Source organism: Pristis pectinata, chromosome 8, assembly GCF_009764475.1.
Source record: "Pristis pectinata isolate sPriPec2 chromosome 8, sPriPec2.1.pri, whole genome shotgun sequence".
NCBI classification, from domain to species: Eukaryota; Metazoa; Chordata; class Chondrichthyes; order Rhinopristiformes; family Pristidae; genus Pristis; species Pristis pectinata.
In genome coordinates this window covers 21530957-21544719 of record NC_067412.1, presented here as the reverse complement: position 1 = coordinate 21544719, position 13763 = coordinate 21530957, and the positions used below count along the sequence as shown (strand labels likewise).

Sequence of the window (13763 nt, the reverse complement as noted above, 5' to 3'; positions counted from 1 at the left end):
GAAGCTGTGGGCATGCTATGTTGGCGCTTGAAATGTGGCAAGCCTTGCAGGCTGCCCCAGAATACTCCACGCAAAAGATGCATTTCACTGTGTGTTTCGATGTACATGTGACTAATAAAGACATCTTAAAAGACTGAGTTGACATTACAGGTTGATGACCTACATCAGAACTGGCCAGTCTTAACACAAATAGGAAAGGTTTCCAGCAACTGCTCTGTTCTGCATTTCACAGTTCCAGTATATTTTTCTCTCCTTGGTCCTGATTCATCTCCTGTATTTACACCTCCTCTAGTCAGATCAGCTTTGATTAACAGCCTTCTCCGCCCCCTCACAGACAGCACCAACACCATCTGTGTCATCAGGAATCTCTTGGTCTCCACCCTACTGCAGACATTCCCTTTGTTCTCTCCAACCCTTTCCCCTTCTCTCTAACTTAAAGCTGGCTTTTTTCCTCACTTTTCCCAGTTCTAGTGAAAGGTCAGTGACCTGAAGCATCAACATTTTTTTCTCTTACCACAGATGCTGCTTGACCTGCTGAGTATTTTCAGCTTTTTCTGCTTTTAAATTATTCCTACCAGCAAACGTTTCACATTTTGATCCTTTATGTCAATTATTATTTTTTATAGTATAAAAATCTGTGCAATCTTGTTCTTTGATATAGCTTTATTCTTTGTTTTCTTGTTCAGAGCATAATTTGCTATTCTGAGTTCCTGAGTGTGGTTAAGAGTTTGTTATAAATCTGCCCTTTCACAATTCCTCCCAGAGGTGTACTGGTATCCTAGCATGGTGACCTTGAGCTAGATAATGCTTCATTATAAGTTTACTTCACAACCAGAAAACAATGGATCACAGATTGGACATTTGTTGTCATAACTGCTTAGCTCTGGGAGGGGATAAATGTCAATTCTGGGAACAAGCTTTATATGAAAAAGATTCCATCTTAGAAGAGCAATATCTCGTGGCCCTCCAAATATACATTGTCCATTCACTACAGAAAAGCATCAAACAAAATCTTTTTCCAACCATAGGTTAGATTCTATTTACATCTTATACCAGGCTCAAGACAGAGATAAAAAGTAATTTCTTTAAGCAAATATTAACATCTATATAATTAATCATTCATAACTTTCCTTGTTTCATCATGACACAGAAGGAAGCCATTTGGCCCATCGAGTCTATGCCAGTCTCAGTATTCCCATGAGTTTCAGTCCCCATTTGTTCGCCTGTATTCTATCCTTTCTCACATGCCCATCAACTATCACCGATTCTCCCACCACCCACCTACACGAGAGAAATTTACAGCATCTAATTAGCCGACCACCACATTATTGGGATGTGGGAAACCCAGAGGACAACATGCAAACTTTACACAAAATCAGGATCTATACTGGGTCACTGAAGCTGTGAGGCAGACACACTAACTGCTGCACTACTGTGCTGCCATTTTAAATGTGAGCGGGTGAACCAGTCATTATATGATTTTGATTTAATTGTGCTTACCACTGATCTCTTTTTCCAGAAAGCGTCTAAATTCTTGGCGGCCCAAGGGATCTTTGAGTAGCTCCTGAAAACTGAAAGCCCAGCGTTCCACACGCAACCTTGTTGGGACAGTCACTCTGTCAACAGCAGGAAATCTGTCAACATCTGATCTACCTTGTTATGCAGATTTCTATCCAAATAATACTTATCCACACAACTCAGTCTGGATAACTATACTATATCCAATTCATTGGTCAGGAACAAATATTTCAGCCATGATCTTAGATATATCCTTTGGAAAAAAAATAAAAGGATATTTTACCATGGCAAGAGAAAAGATGATATGACAGAAATTTGAGGTATTTCTTGTTCACACACTGCAATCATGTAAACCAAGTGTTAGTAGTATTGGCAGCTTGTTATATACCTTGGTTGTTTTCCTTCCAACTTTCACTAATGCAAAAGGTAAATATAAAACAAGTTGTTGATTTTGTATTGCTGCCCAAAATCAATTTTGCACTCTCTCATTCCATCAAGTGTGCTGAGCACATGAACTTTATCACAATGCATCTAGAGCCTTTGGTTTATTTTCATCTCTTCACCCAGGGTAAAGCTGCCAATGTGTCCTGCTGCATATTCTTCTGGGTCCTGCATGTGAAGTTGGGCACTGGGGCCTGGTTTACCCATGTTGGCTGAGAAAGGGAAGGACTGCAAAGGGGCTTGTGGCAATCAATTCCAAAAGTCTTAGTCTTTCTCAGGGACCACTGTTCTTGCAGAAATGGGCATATTACATCAATTGTCCGAAAGAAAAAAGATTGCGTGCAAGAATAGCAGCTCAAATTGCAGCTGATGCTTCTCATAGCCATTGAAATGGACAGACACGCAGCAGGTACTGTCCATGCTGCATGCACTACAGTGCATCCTTCTAGGAAGAATAAGAAGACAACATAATGTAAATGGTACCATGTTAAAGAGGATGCTGGAAGGGAGAGACCTGGGGTATGTGCTCAAACATCTTTGGAAGTGGCAGGACAATTTGTGATTGCTTTTAAAGAAGAAAAAGCATTAAAAAATTAAACCACTGGATGGTCTCAGTTAAGGTACCATATTCTAGGCACCACACTTTAGGAAAGGTATCAAGACCTTATTAAGGCTGCAGAAGGGTTTTTCAGGGATTGCACAGCTGATGCAGGACTTTGGTCACATGGAGAGATGAGAGAATCTAGGGTTGGTTTCTGTGGAGCAAAGCTGATTAAGGGAAGTTTAATAGATGTCTTCAGAAATGGAGTTTGATTAAGTAAATAAGGAGACTCTGCTCCCAGTGATAAAGGAATAGGTTACAAAGATTTAAGGTAATTAACAAAAGAATCAGATGAAAGAATGAGATACCTTTTTTTATGCAGCAGGTTATTATGATCTGAAATGCACTGCCTGAAAAGGTAGTGGGAATGGATTCAGTAATAGTGAAGGAAACATTTGTGGATTTGGTAGTGTCTGTGTGTTCTACTCAGCATGCCCATTGCCTATGTTGTCTGAAACTGACCTATTACCTTGAAGTAAAGCATTTGCAAACATTTTTAAGTACTTACAAATCAGCATTCATTGTCCAGTACATAGTGCCACTTGTAATCCAAGGGTTGCTGGGCAGACAGCCAGACATTATAGGATCATGCGGAAGATACTGCTCACAGTGCTTCACAAATCTGCAAATAAAACAGCAGATGGTTTCACAGGTCATAATCACAGATAACTGCAGATTGAAATAGCAAATGCAAGATGGCATACTTCAAACTAAATGCCTAAATACACTGCCACATAACAGTGCTAAATTTGAGATTAAATCAGTCAGGGAAGAATGGCTCTTTCTCTAGCTTTCATTCTTCACCAAGACATTATTATGTTCAGAGCAAGTATGCCGGAATAGTGGGAAGTTACAAATGTCCACTGAAGCCTGGCTGACATTCACTAAACTTATGAGGTTTTTCTTTACTTAGCAGAGAAGTTGCCAAATATATAAATGGTACAGCATTGAAATAATACAGTCAAAGAGAATAAATATCATACCCCTCCAAAGAAATTGAAGATTTGACTCTTGATCTGGTTAATGCATTTTTGTAGTATTCAATCTAAATGTCATAAGGGACAAGTGCAATAAAAATAAAAAGTTAATATGGTTTTAATATTCATACACATTCTAAACATACAGCTTAAACATTTTCAAAAGTTAATCCATTCTGTGCCATATAATAAATGCAATATTCCACACAGAGCCTTATTGTTGGGTACAGTAGGTCTACGGCGTGCTAATCAGCCTTACTTCGCTGATCTGTAGCCTGACTTCCAACTATTTGCTGAAGTAGATAATCCTTTACTTATAAAAATATAAAAAAAACACCCCAAGGCACTTCATAAGGCAATGGAGGCTATTGCTGTCATTCAGAAAAGCCATTTAATACACAAATGGATGAAAATCAAATTCGATTTCTTTCCAGGTCAAAAGTAGTTCAATCACTGAGCAACTGTATTTATGATGCTTGAAATAAAGTAACCTTTCACCCACCCTAAAAAGTAATTTCATTCAATTCCATGATACTAATAATATAATAAACTTTTCAGAACTAATGAATTGCAACATCAAGGACACACATGACTAAGGAGATCAGTAGAATCAAAAAGCTTAAAGACCACAGCACTCTAATTTTCCTCCAGCAAAATGCAAACCTAACTGCAGAATTCTCCTCTATCTGTCTGTAAAAAAAAGTCTTTAAATAAACTTATAAAATAAAATTCCACTTGAAATACTACATCTTGTCACAATAAAGTCTCTTTTTCACCATCTTCAAAAGAACTCTTTGTGATTTCATCATATTTTCCCCAGTCTTTGTTTACAAGCAGTGTGATGTCCTATGTATTTTGGTATCAGTATACTATCTCTCTTTATGTCCATGTTCAGAGGCGTCAGTGTGCATTCATAAATTGTGCATGAAGCTTAAAACCAAATGCCATGTTTGTTTCCAATTATTGTCAGACCTTAGCATACCTTTTGCCTCATTTTGTGCAAAACCATGGGAACCACCATTATGGGACTGAAAGTCCTGCATGTGCTTACTATCCACTTTAGCCTCACTTCTTATAATGTGCTTTTTGAAATACATTTGAATTAGCCCCACTTTGATTAATTACAAATGTGGGGTAGGGAATGAGAGGACGAGTGCTGGGAAGAGCTGAAGTTCCACTGACTTCAGCAGGGAGAGACAAGGCTCACATTAAGACATCTGAAAGTCTCCTGTCAGTTGTCTACACAAGGCTGGCAAGAAGTGGCGTGTTGCTGGCCACCAGGAGCAGGATGTTGCAGGCCACAGGCTGGGGATGAAGGAATTGGGCTAAGTTGTGGGAATGGGGTTCAAAAAAAAGAGTTGTTTTAAAACAATTAGCCTTCTGGGCCTCTGCTAGTCCTGAATCTTCATCTTGTTGGCACCAAGGTGGCACAGCTGTTCAAGCAGCTGCTGCCTCATGACTCCAGTGACCCAAATTCAATCCTGACCTCCAGTGTGGGGTTATCCCTGTGACTGTGTGTGTTTCCTCCAGGTGCTCCACTACTCTCTAACATCTCAAGGTGTGGGATGGTAGGTTACTTGGCCATTGTAAATTGCCCCTAGTGTGCAAGCGAGTGGAAGAATCTGTGACAAGTTGAAAGAAATGAGGGAAGTAAAAATGGGATTAGTTTAAATGGGGACTTGATGGTTGACTCAGATGAGCTGGGTCATGGGTCTTTTTCCATGCTATCTGACTCTATGACATCTTGCATGGAACAGCGTCATGCCAGTTAGCACAGCTACCTCACAGCTTCAGAGACCCAGGTTTGATCCTGACCTCAGGTGCTGTTGGAGTTTGCACACCCTCCCAGTGACCACGTGGGTTTCTGCCAAGTGATCTGGTTTCCTCTCATATCCCAAAGATGTGCTGTAGGTCAAGTGGATAATGCAAATTACCCCTTGGTGTAGGTAAGTGTCAAGAGAATCAAAGGGGAGTTGATGAGCATGTGAGAGAGAATGAGTTGCAAGGAAATAAGGAAAAGGGGAATAAGAGTGTCCTTCTGTCGTCTTCTTTGTTGTAATAAATAAGGAGAAACTTGCACTTGACAGAAAAGCCACACCCTCAAAGCACTGGTTAATTTGCATTTGGGCACTGATTGGTTGAGCGAGCCCAATCTGCATATGTAAAAGAGGACCCTGTCAGTTTTAGGTACAGCTCCTTTCCTCCTGCTTGGAAGACCAGTCAGTCAATCTTAAAGCCACTGGGAGAGTGTCTGAACAGTGGAACATTTCTGGGCACTCTAGATCATGAGGTAAGACAACACCATCCGCGGAAAGGTGACCAATACAACTGTGTTAGTTCTAGGGGGTACAAGGTCTGACACACTAATTCTGGTCAAGCACAATCTGCCAATTGGGAATGAATATTTTTCATTTAGTATGATCATATTCCCAATGTGAAGGAAGAAGAATTCATGTTAAGCAGCACACTTAGTTAAATCAATTACTCTGAATGATTATAGCAGCATCACTGAAATAGATATTTGGGAGCAAAGTACCATCCGTTAGTAGTCTCACCTCTTTCCTGTAGTATGCACTATTCTTCCTGTTAAAGAACACACAGCAGTTTATTCGATATTGTCACTGATCTAACTGAACTCCACTATATAACTATTTTGTTAGGTGATTTGAAAGCAATGAAATACACCAGTTTTCTCTCTTTATGTTTCTGCAACCATGAACTCAAAATTTGCCTTTAATCAACAACTGGTGTTTTTCACTCTAGAGTTCCCAAGCCTGTAGATTATCACCCACTGATGTGAATGGGGAGCAGTGGTGGGAATGTGGTGATGGGGTGAGGGGTGGGGGGGGGGGGAAGATTTGTGCAAAAAAGGAAAACCTTAATTTTAATTTGATCATGGTGATTTAAAGAAAATATGACCAGTCCAACCTACACAAACAGATGGGCCTCTTTCAAGTTTATTAGAAATCTGATGGGAAATGAATTTGGTCATCAGTGAGTTAGTGATACTTCTGCAACACAATTCCACATAAGTGACTCCTAGACATTTCCATTGTGAAGAGACCTCAATGGAGGTATAATGCTTGAAGGTGGAGACAACTCAAAGGCAAGCCGATATAAGTTGCTGTTTGAACATAATGTCATACTATAGAGAGGGAACAATAGGCATTTGGGAGCCTCCCCATAGAACTGAGAACACAGGGCTAAGGAATTAAGATGCATGACTTGTAAAACAGTCACATTTGTTACTGACTGGACCTATTAATTCCCCTCAAGAAACAAGTGATGGTTGTCTGCATCTGGATTTCTGGTCCAGAATGTAGTGAGCAGGTGACATGCAACTGCAGTAATTTACTAAGTTGTTTGGCCCAGAATGTGTTTGCTGGAGTGAAACTCTTTCTATCAGGTCAGTGGCAAGAGCAGCCACTTTGCTTCTGAAAATCCAGATCTACAGACAGGAATCAACATCTTCCAAATAATTATTATACATATTGCAAAATCTGTACTTTAATAATCTCCAAAAATGTTCTAAAGTCTAAAATAAGGATTTCTAGTTGCATGCAACTGTCATTTCTTTCACAAATAAGATGAAAACATTCAATAATAAATCCAACCCTTTCATTAGGACTAATTCCTTCTATTATAAAGTATATTTCCCATTGCTATGAAACCCTGTAAGAATGAGTGGTTACAACACATTAACAAGCAAAGCAATTTTAACAATGTGTCAATACTTACTTCACAGGAAAAGATGCAAAGAGCAAAAATGAGAGATTAGTTACAATTAGTACAGTTTCCTGGAATTTAAAAAATATCTTTACAGGTTACATTGAACAATCTATTACAAAGGGTTTGACTTTCCAAAATGTTTATCCTTGATTGGCTTAATCTTTAAGAAAACAATCCAATCTAGATGTAGTAATATTCTCCAGAAACAATAGGCCATCAGTGGACTCTGTAGACCTGTCTTCATATAAATAATGTCCGGCGTGCACAAGTTCCGGGGACTTAATAGACTGGAAAAAGCTTGTGATCCTGAATGTTTATATTTCCATTTTAATGTGTGATTCATGTTTCCAGTGGACTTGATGACAGGAGTTTCATGTTATAATAGTTTGGAAATGATGTGATAGAACTGTCATTTTCCAGTCATCACTTGGGTCAGCACCAAGTAAAAATCTTGAGCACCAATAACAGTCTTGCTCAAGTTTATGTTGTAGCAAGAACTATGTTTAAAAGCCCAGTGAGAAGATTCAAACAATAATATGAAGGAACATTTTTTCCTTCTGCAGAACTTATATTCTCCATCAGCTTGTGTGTGTAATCATTTAATTAATTTTGTCACAAAGCACATTAAGCACTCACAACTGAGTTTCTCAATGGGAATTCAGATTTGTTCAAGGCTTTGGAAAAAGTGGGGTGAACAAAGAATACCATAGTGTCAAGTTTTGTTATTGTATCCATTTTAAGAACACTGTGGGCATTTCCCTTTTAAGAACGCAGTGTATAGTTCTAAGCATTCCAAGACATGAAGCTGCTGGATTGATTTCACTTTGTAGAGCACTAATGTGAATATTTAATCGCCATTACAAGATCCAAATCATCAGAGTTTAAAGATAATAAGGAGCTTGGGCTGCATGAGTGGTATTCTGTGTCCATACGCAATGCCCACACTCCTGCATTTGCAGACAGTAATGGCCAGACTTTGCTCTGGCTGATAATTAGAGCATGTGGTTTCTCCAATTCCAAATGAAAATTGGGACAGCAGGTCTGGAGGCACCACTAATGATGGTGCATGAATGTTCAATTGACTGGAACGTTGCAAGATTTGACTGAAGCACTCCCATCAGAGTATGGCATGGTTTCAGTAATGCTGCAAGAAATTAACCATTGTGCAGCAAGGCCTGACTTATGTCACACTTTCCTGGATGTGGTGAGGATTTGGTGAATGGTAATGCCATTGAATGAGATACAAGGTAACAATCAACAGAATATCCTCATGTATTTCAACACGTACTTCGCTTGAGGAGTCATCAGACTTGTAAACTGAAATATCTTTTGACAAATATTTCTTCATCCTCTATCACTGACAAGATTTATCAGTGGAGTGAAGTATCCTGGCAGTTTTTCCTCTTCTGCTTAACACACACTTGCCTTTAACTAGTCACCTTTTAAGTTTCGCCTACATATAGCTCTTGCTATCCATCTCAAATCATTAATGATATTATGCATTGGGCTGACCCAAGAAATTATTACAGTTCTTCTGAGATCTGCACCATTTTCTTTTATACATTTATGTGTACGTGAGCCCATATGACAATCCAAAGATCCTCAGGGAACGCTTTACTGAAATATCTTGTAATAAAGTACAATCAATGACCATTGTTAAGGAAACAATGTGCCATTATGTGAGTAGAAATAATGTATATTCTGTGGGAAGTTATGCAACTGGACTCCTGACTCTAAGCTGCTCACAGCAGTTCTAAGCTGAATGTACAGCCAGATGGAAAGTACTGCTAGTTGGAAAGAATCAAATGATAAGGAGCTTGATTTCCTTTCAACACAGCAGAACATATGGTATATTTGGCTAAGGCTTTGGTTAAAATTCAGTCTGCTTACTTTTTTTTGAAATTTAGATAGTGACTAATCACAACTTAATACTCAGAACCTTCCAACAATATTTCAGTTTAGAAGAGGGAGAAGAGCTGGAGGTTACAAGACCCAGAACGGACTAGATTGAACCATAAAAGACTCTGAGGGGTCTTGACATGGCAAATGTTTCCTCCTGTGGGAGAAACTACAACTAGGGGTTACATTGAAAAGGGGTCACCCATTAAAGAAAGAGATGAGGCAATTTCCCCCCCCCCCTCTTAGAGGGCTGAGAGTCTTTAGAACTCTCTCCCTCAAAGAAAACAGAGTCGTTGAATATCAGTAAGGTAGAAGCAGATAGATAATTGAGAGAAAAGTTGGTGAAAGATTATCCTGGGTATCCCAGAGTTGAGGTTACAATCAGATCAGCCATGACCTTATAAAACAGTTTACCATGCCTGAGGGGCCAGATGACCTACTCCTGTATGTCTATATGCATATTTGCAAGTACAAATTCATTGTAATCATGATGTTAAAGCAAAAAACTTTCAAAATGGATATTTCCTCCTAGTCATGGTCATAAAAGTGTTTGTTCTGATTGAAATCTACTTAAGTTATTTTAGTTAGGATGTTGCAGACAAGCCATTAACAAAATGACTGTGGCCGAGACATTCTGTAGTGTTGGTAAAAAGCGGTTTAAATGCCACGGGAGGACAACAAATGTTTCTTTCAAAGGACCCAATGCTGCAGTGGTTGGCCTACACTATTGACCCACACAAAGGTCTTCTGCACATTTTGCAGAGTGGCTAGGATTTATCCATTTGTGAATGGTTAAACTGACAGCGACTGTTGCCAGAATCAGAAAGTTCAATGCAAGTGCGCAGCAGCTGAACTGCAGACAATCTGGGATGTAGGATGGGGCAAATCATTACATCTAGAACCTCGAACCAAGACGTGGATAGAATGTCAATGCTGCATGGGCAACAAACATTAGGGGTCAACAACATGTGATCAAAACTGCCTGGTTTTCATTTTGATGGATTTCAATGGAATTGAAACTTAGATGGTTTCTACAATGGGCAGTGATCTGCAATATGTAACCTATGAAGTAGGAGGAACATAATGAAGAAAGCAAAATTATTAAAACTAATTAAAATGTAAGGTTACTTATCAATTTTTGAGTTTTCTACAGAGCAGATTGAGCTGAGGTTGCTGACAGTAATATTAAAGTTTCACAGTTCTGACTTTTCATGATGATTGTTTTAAAATCCTCCACTGTAGTCTTGACAAGCTGTCAGTAATTCTGCACACTCCATTGTCCAGTGGTTCCATCAGAGGCTGATGGAACGAACCACAAATCAAAAATAAACCAATATTTCCCTTTCGAGATTTATAGCATGAACTAATACCATTTTTTTTTAGCAAAATAACATTGGGAAGTACAAGGCATAGCAAATGGAATGTAATAAAATTAAAACAGATCTTCTCAATTTCATTTTTATTTCTATCAAACTGCTGACGTTGCCAAACTGTATTTGGATGAATTAAAGATACAAATAAGCTGGTTTCAAGAGGTGAAATATAAATCATTAGGGATAAATGGAGAGGTCTAGAGGATTAAAATGATTTAATTGTGGCTTAAATTATGCAGTGGACTATTTAACAAATAGCAGGAAAAGTAGAAATAATGTTTTATCAGTTGATTGTACACACTTTCTTTCTCTCTATTGTCAAACAGAATTATTTCCTATTTAATAATAATCTTGTGAAGGATCTTGGTAAGTTTTACTATGTTAAAAGTGCCATGCAAATGCAAGTTTTTGTTATACACTGTGTGTGGTACCTGAATGTAACTGGAGTTGATTGCTTGATGGCAAAGCAAATTAAAGAGTGATTTCACAGAGTTCTTTGAAATAATGTAAGGTTTTGATGGAGTAAATAATGTGAAAATGTCAGCAACCAGAGGACACAGATTAAGGTTAGTCATTTGGGATGAAGTAGTTGTCTACGAGGAAAGATTGAGGAGGTCGGGCTGGCACTCCTTGCAATTGAGAAGACTAAGAGATGATCTTACCGAAAAATAAGATTCTAGACAATTGACAGTGTAAATGTTGAGACAATGTTTCCCCTTGCAGGGAAATTAGAATTGGGAGCATGGTTTCAAAATAAGGAGTTGCCCATTGCAGATGGATGTAAAGGGGGATTTTTTTTCCCTTTTAAGTGTTGTGAATCTAGAATTCTCTACTCAAGAGAGCTGTTGAAGCCGAATCATTAATTGTATTTGGAGTCAAGATGGGAAGGTTTTGGTTGATATGGGGAACAGGCAGGGAAGTGGAGCTGAGGCCAAAATCAGATCAGCTATGATTTCATTGAATACAGCAGTCTTGAGAACTTCTTTTACTTACTTTGTTATGACCACAGGGGAGATTGGAAGAATTTGTATTGAAGTTTTTCCAATGGGAATGAACAATGTTGCTGTTTTTGGAAGGCACTTAATTTTATTTCCAGAAATATATTTGATCCAAAGGGAATTTCTGGCTTTAGGTCATTTTCTATCGTGATTTAAATCAGAAGCGAAATTTTTAGCTACAAACACTACATCTGTACATCAAAATGCTGATTAAAGCAAAAATGGACAGTTATTTGAATACATCAGTCCTAATTCAGGCACTAGGGTTTTGGAATTATGTTTCCCTATTCCATGTTTTCTACGAGAGGGAAGGGAAGTGAATGTATTAAATTGATATCAGGGATAAAAGTCCCACCTTTAAACGTCACTGTACAAATTAAGTAAGGAGAATAGTTAAAGAGTTTGAAATACTTACCAATTTGATCCTTGCTTGGACGTTATTTCTTCGTGGTCCTGATTCCATGATATTTAGAGCTCCAGGCTGGAAATGCAGACAAAACTATCTTTAGAAAGTGAAATTAAATACAACATTAAATAGGGTGTGGTTGCTCTTTCAACATCTAAACAAAGAGTGCAGAAAACATGATTTATATTTGACAGATATTCTGCAACAGTAAATTAAAATAATATGATTTTTTATATCTGAGCAAAGTTCAAGAACTTTAGTGCCGTGATGTAAACTCAATTTTGGATTCTGTGAATAGAAAATCTGCCAAACAGCAGTCTCCTGTTGAGATTTGAAGGTAATACCATCAGGCAGGAGGTACAGAAGCCTGGTTCAGGAACACCACCAGGTTCAGGAACAGCTCCTTTCCTACAACCATCAGGTTCTTGAACCAACCCGCACAACCCTAACCCTCGCCAAGCAACAGAACACTATGGACCACCTCTTGCACTATCATGGGATTGTCTCCGACTGTTTTTTTTGCACTGATGCCTTGTTTTGAACAGATTTTTTTCTGCACTGTCTTGTATAATTTAGGTTCTGTGTGCTTTCTGAAGCTATGTGCCTGTGATGCTGCTGCAACTTTTTTCATTGCATCTGTGCTGCATTGTACTTGTGTATATGACAATAAACTCGACTTGACTTGAATCACTTTGTTTGTCCCTCAGTTCCAGACCAGCTCCTGATCTCAAGATGATAAAACTCCTTTGTAATTTATCTCATCATATATCCAGATAGTCTAGATGCAGGGTGTCTTCAATAAACTTTAAAAAAAATTACAGTTGACCAGTCACATTTCCTTTACAAATTCAAGCTGAAGTAATTTTTAAGTTTTGTTGACATTCAATTATAATTATTTGAGTGGTTCACCTTTCTCAAGATTACAGTGATGACATCCTTGGGAGTTAACTAAGTAACAACAATTAAAAAAAGACTGCAGATACTGGAATTATGAAATAAAAACAGAAAAAGCTGGAAACACTCAGACTTTCTGTCTGCATCAGGACTAGCCATTTCTACCGGTCATCATTTTGGATCCATTTTTCTTTTCCTACTAGTATCATCTGGCCTGCTGGGTGTGTCCCACAACCTTGCTACTAACAATGCATTATACAGACAAAGAACTTTAGTTCATTTAGTCATAGCTGATTAGAGATATTTCCTTTGTTCTACCCCATCTTCTCTGCTAATGAAAATGAATTAGTTCTCTATCTTTCCCATTTATGACAAAGGGTTTCAGACTTGAAATGTTCACTGTTACTCTTTCCACAAAGTAACATCAAGTTCCCCTGTTACACATTCAAAAGATAAAAGATAGAAAACTCATGTAGCAATACACTGAAGAGGCTTGATGACCACATATTTAATCTGTGCTGGAGGGGCAGTTTGGACAGTACAACCAGTCTCTGTCTAGTGGAGTACGAGGTGGGGGTGAATCCCAAAAAGGGTTCCCATTTCTGTCTGCTGCAAGATCCTAGATGGAAAGAGTGCATTTACAGAGTTAGGACTGATGCCCTTGGTGCTTATTGCCTTTGTGCATTATGAAATTGCCCTCTTGATAAACACCAGAACCTGTGCCCTAACAAGCTGGCATCTTGAGTGGATAAAACTGGAGGGAGAATATGGGCTAAGTTTGATAGTCCTGGAAAACAAACACAGGCAAATGGGATACATTGTAAATCAGTACTCATTGAATGCAAAGCAGGCAACACTTGCTTGTTTTAAAGATATCGGTAACGCCAGCACTAGCCGCATACATTAACAGAGTGCTAATATCATTAA

The 13763-nt window shown here is 38.5% G+C and overlaps 1 protein-coding gene across 1 annotated transcript in view; it reads right to left on the bottom strand.

Annotated features, from left to right (window-relative positions):
* The window catches only part of rgs11 (regulator of G protein signaling 11), a 96733-nt gene that overhangs the window by 16833 nt on the left and 66137 nt on the right, over positions 1-13763 (bottom strand). Inside the window, exons 8-12 of the mRNA XM_052021320.1 lie at positions 11952-12017; positions 6093-6116; positions 3544-3605; positions 3069-3182; positions 1501-1616 (exon numbers count right to left, since the gene is read on the bottom strand). Coding sequence (XP_051877280.1) covers positions 1501-1616; positions 3069-3182; positions 3544-3605; positions 6093-6116; positions 11952-12017 — 382 coding nt within the window. The remainder of the gene's footprint in view (positions 1-1500; positions 1617-3068; positions 3183-3543; positions 3606-6092; positions 6117-11951; positions 12018-13763) is intronic.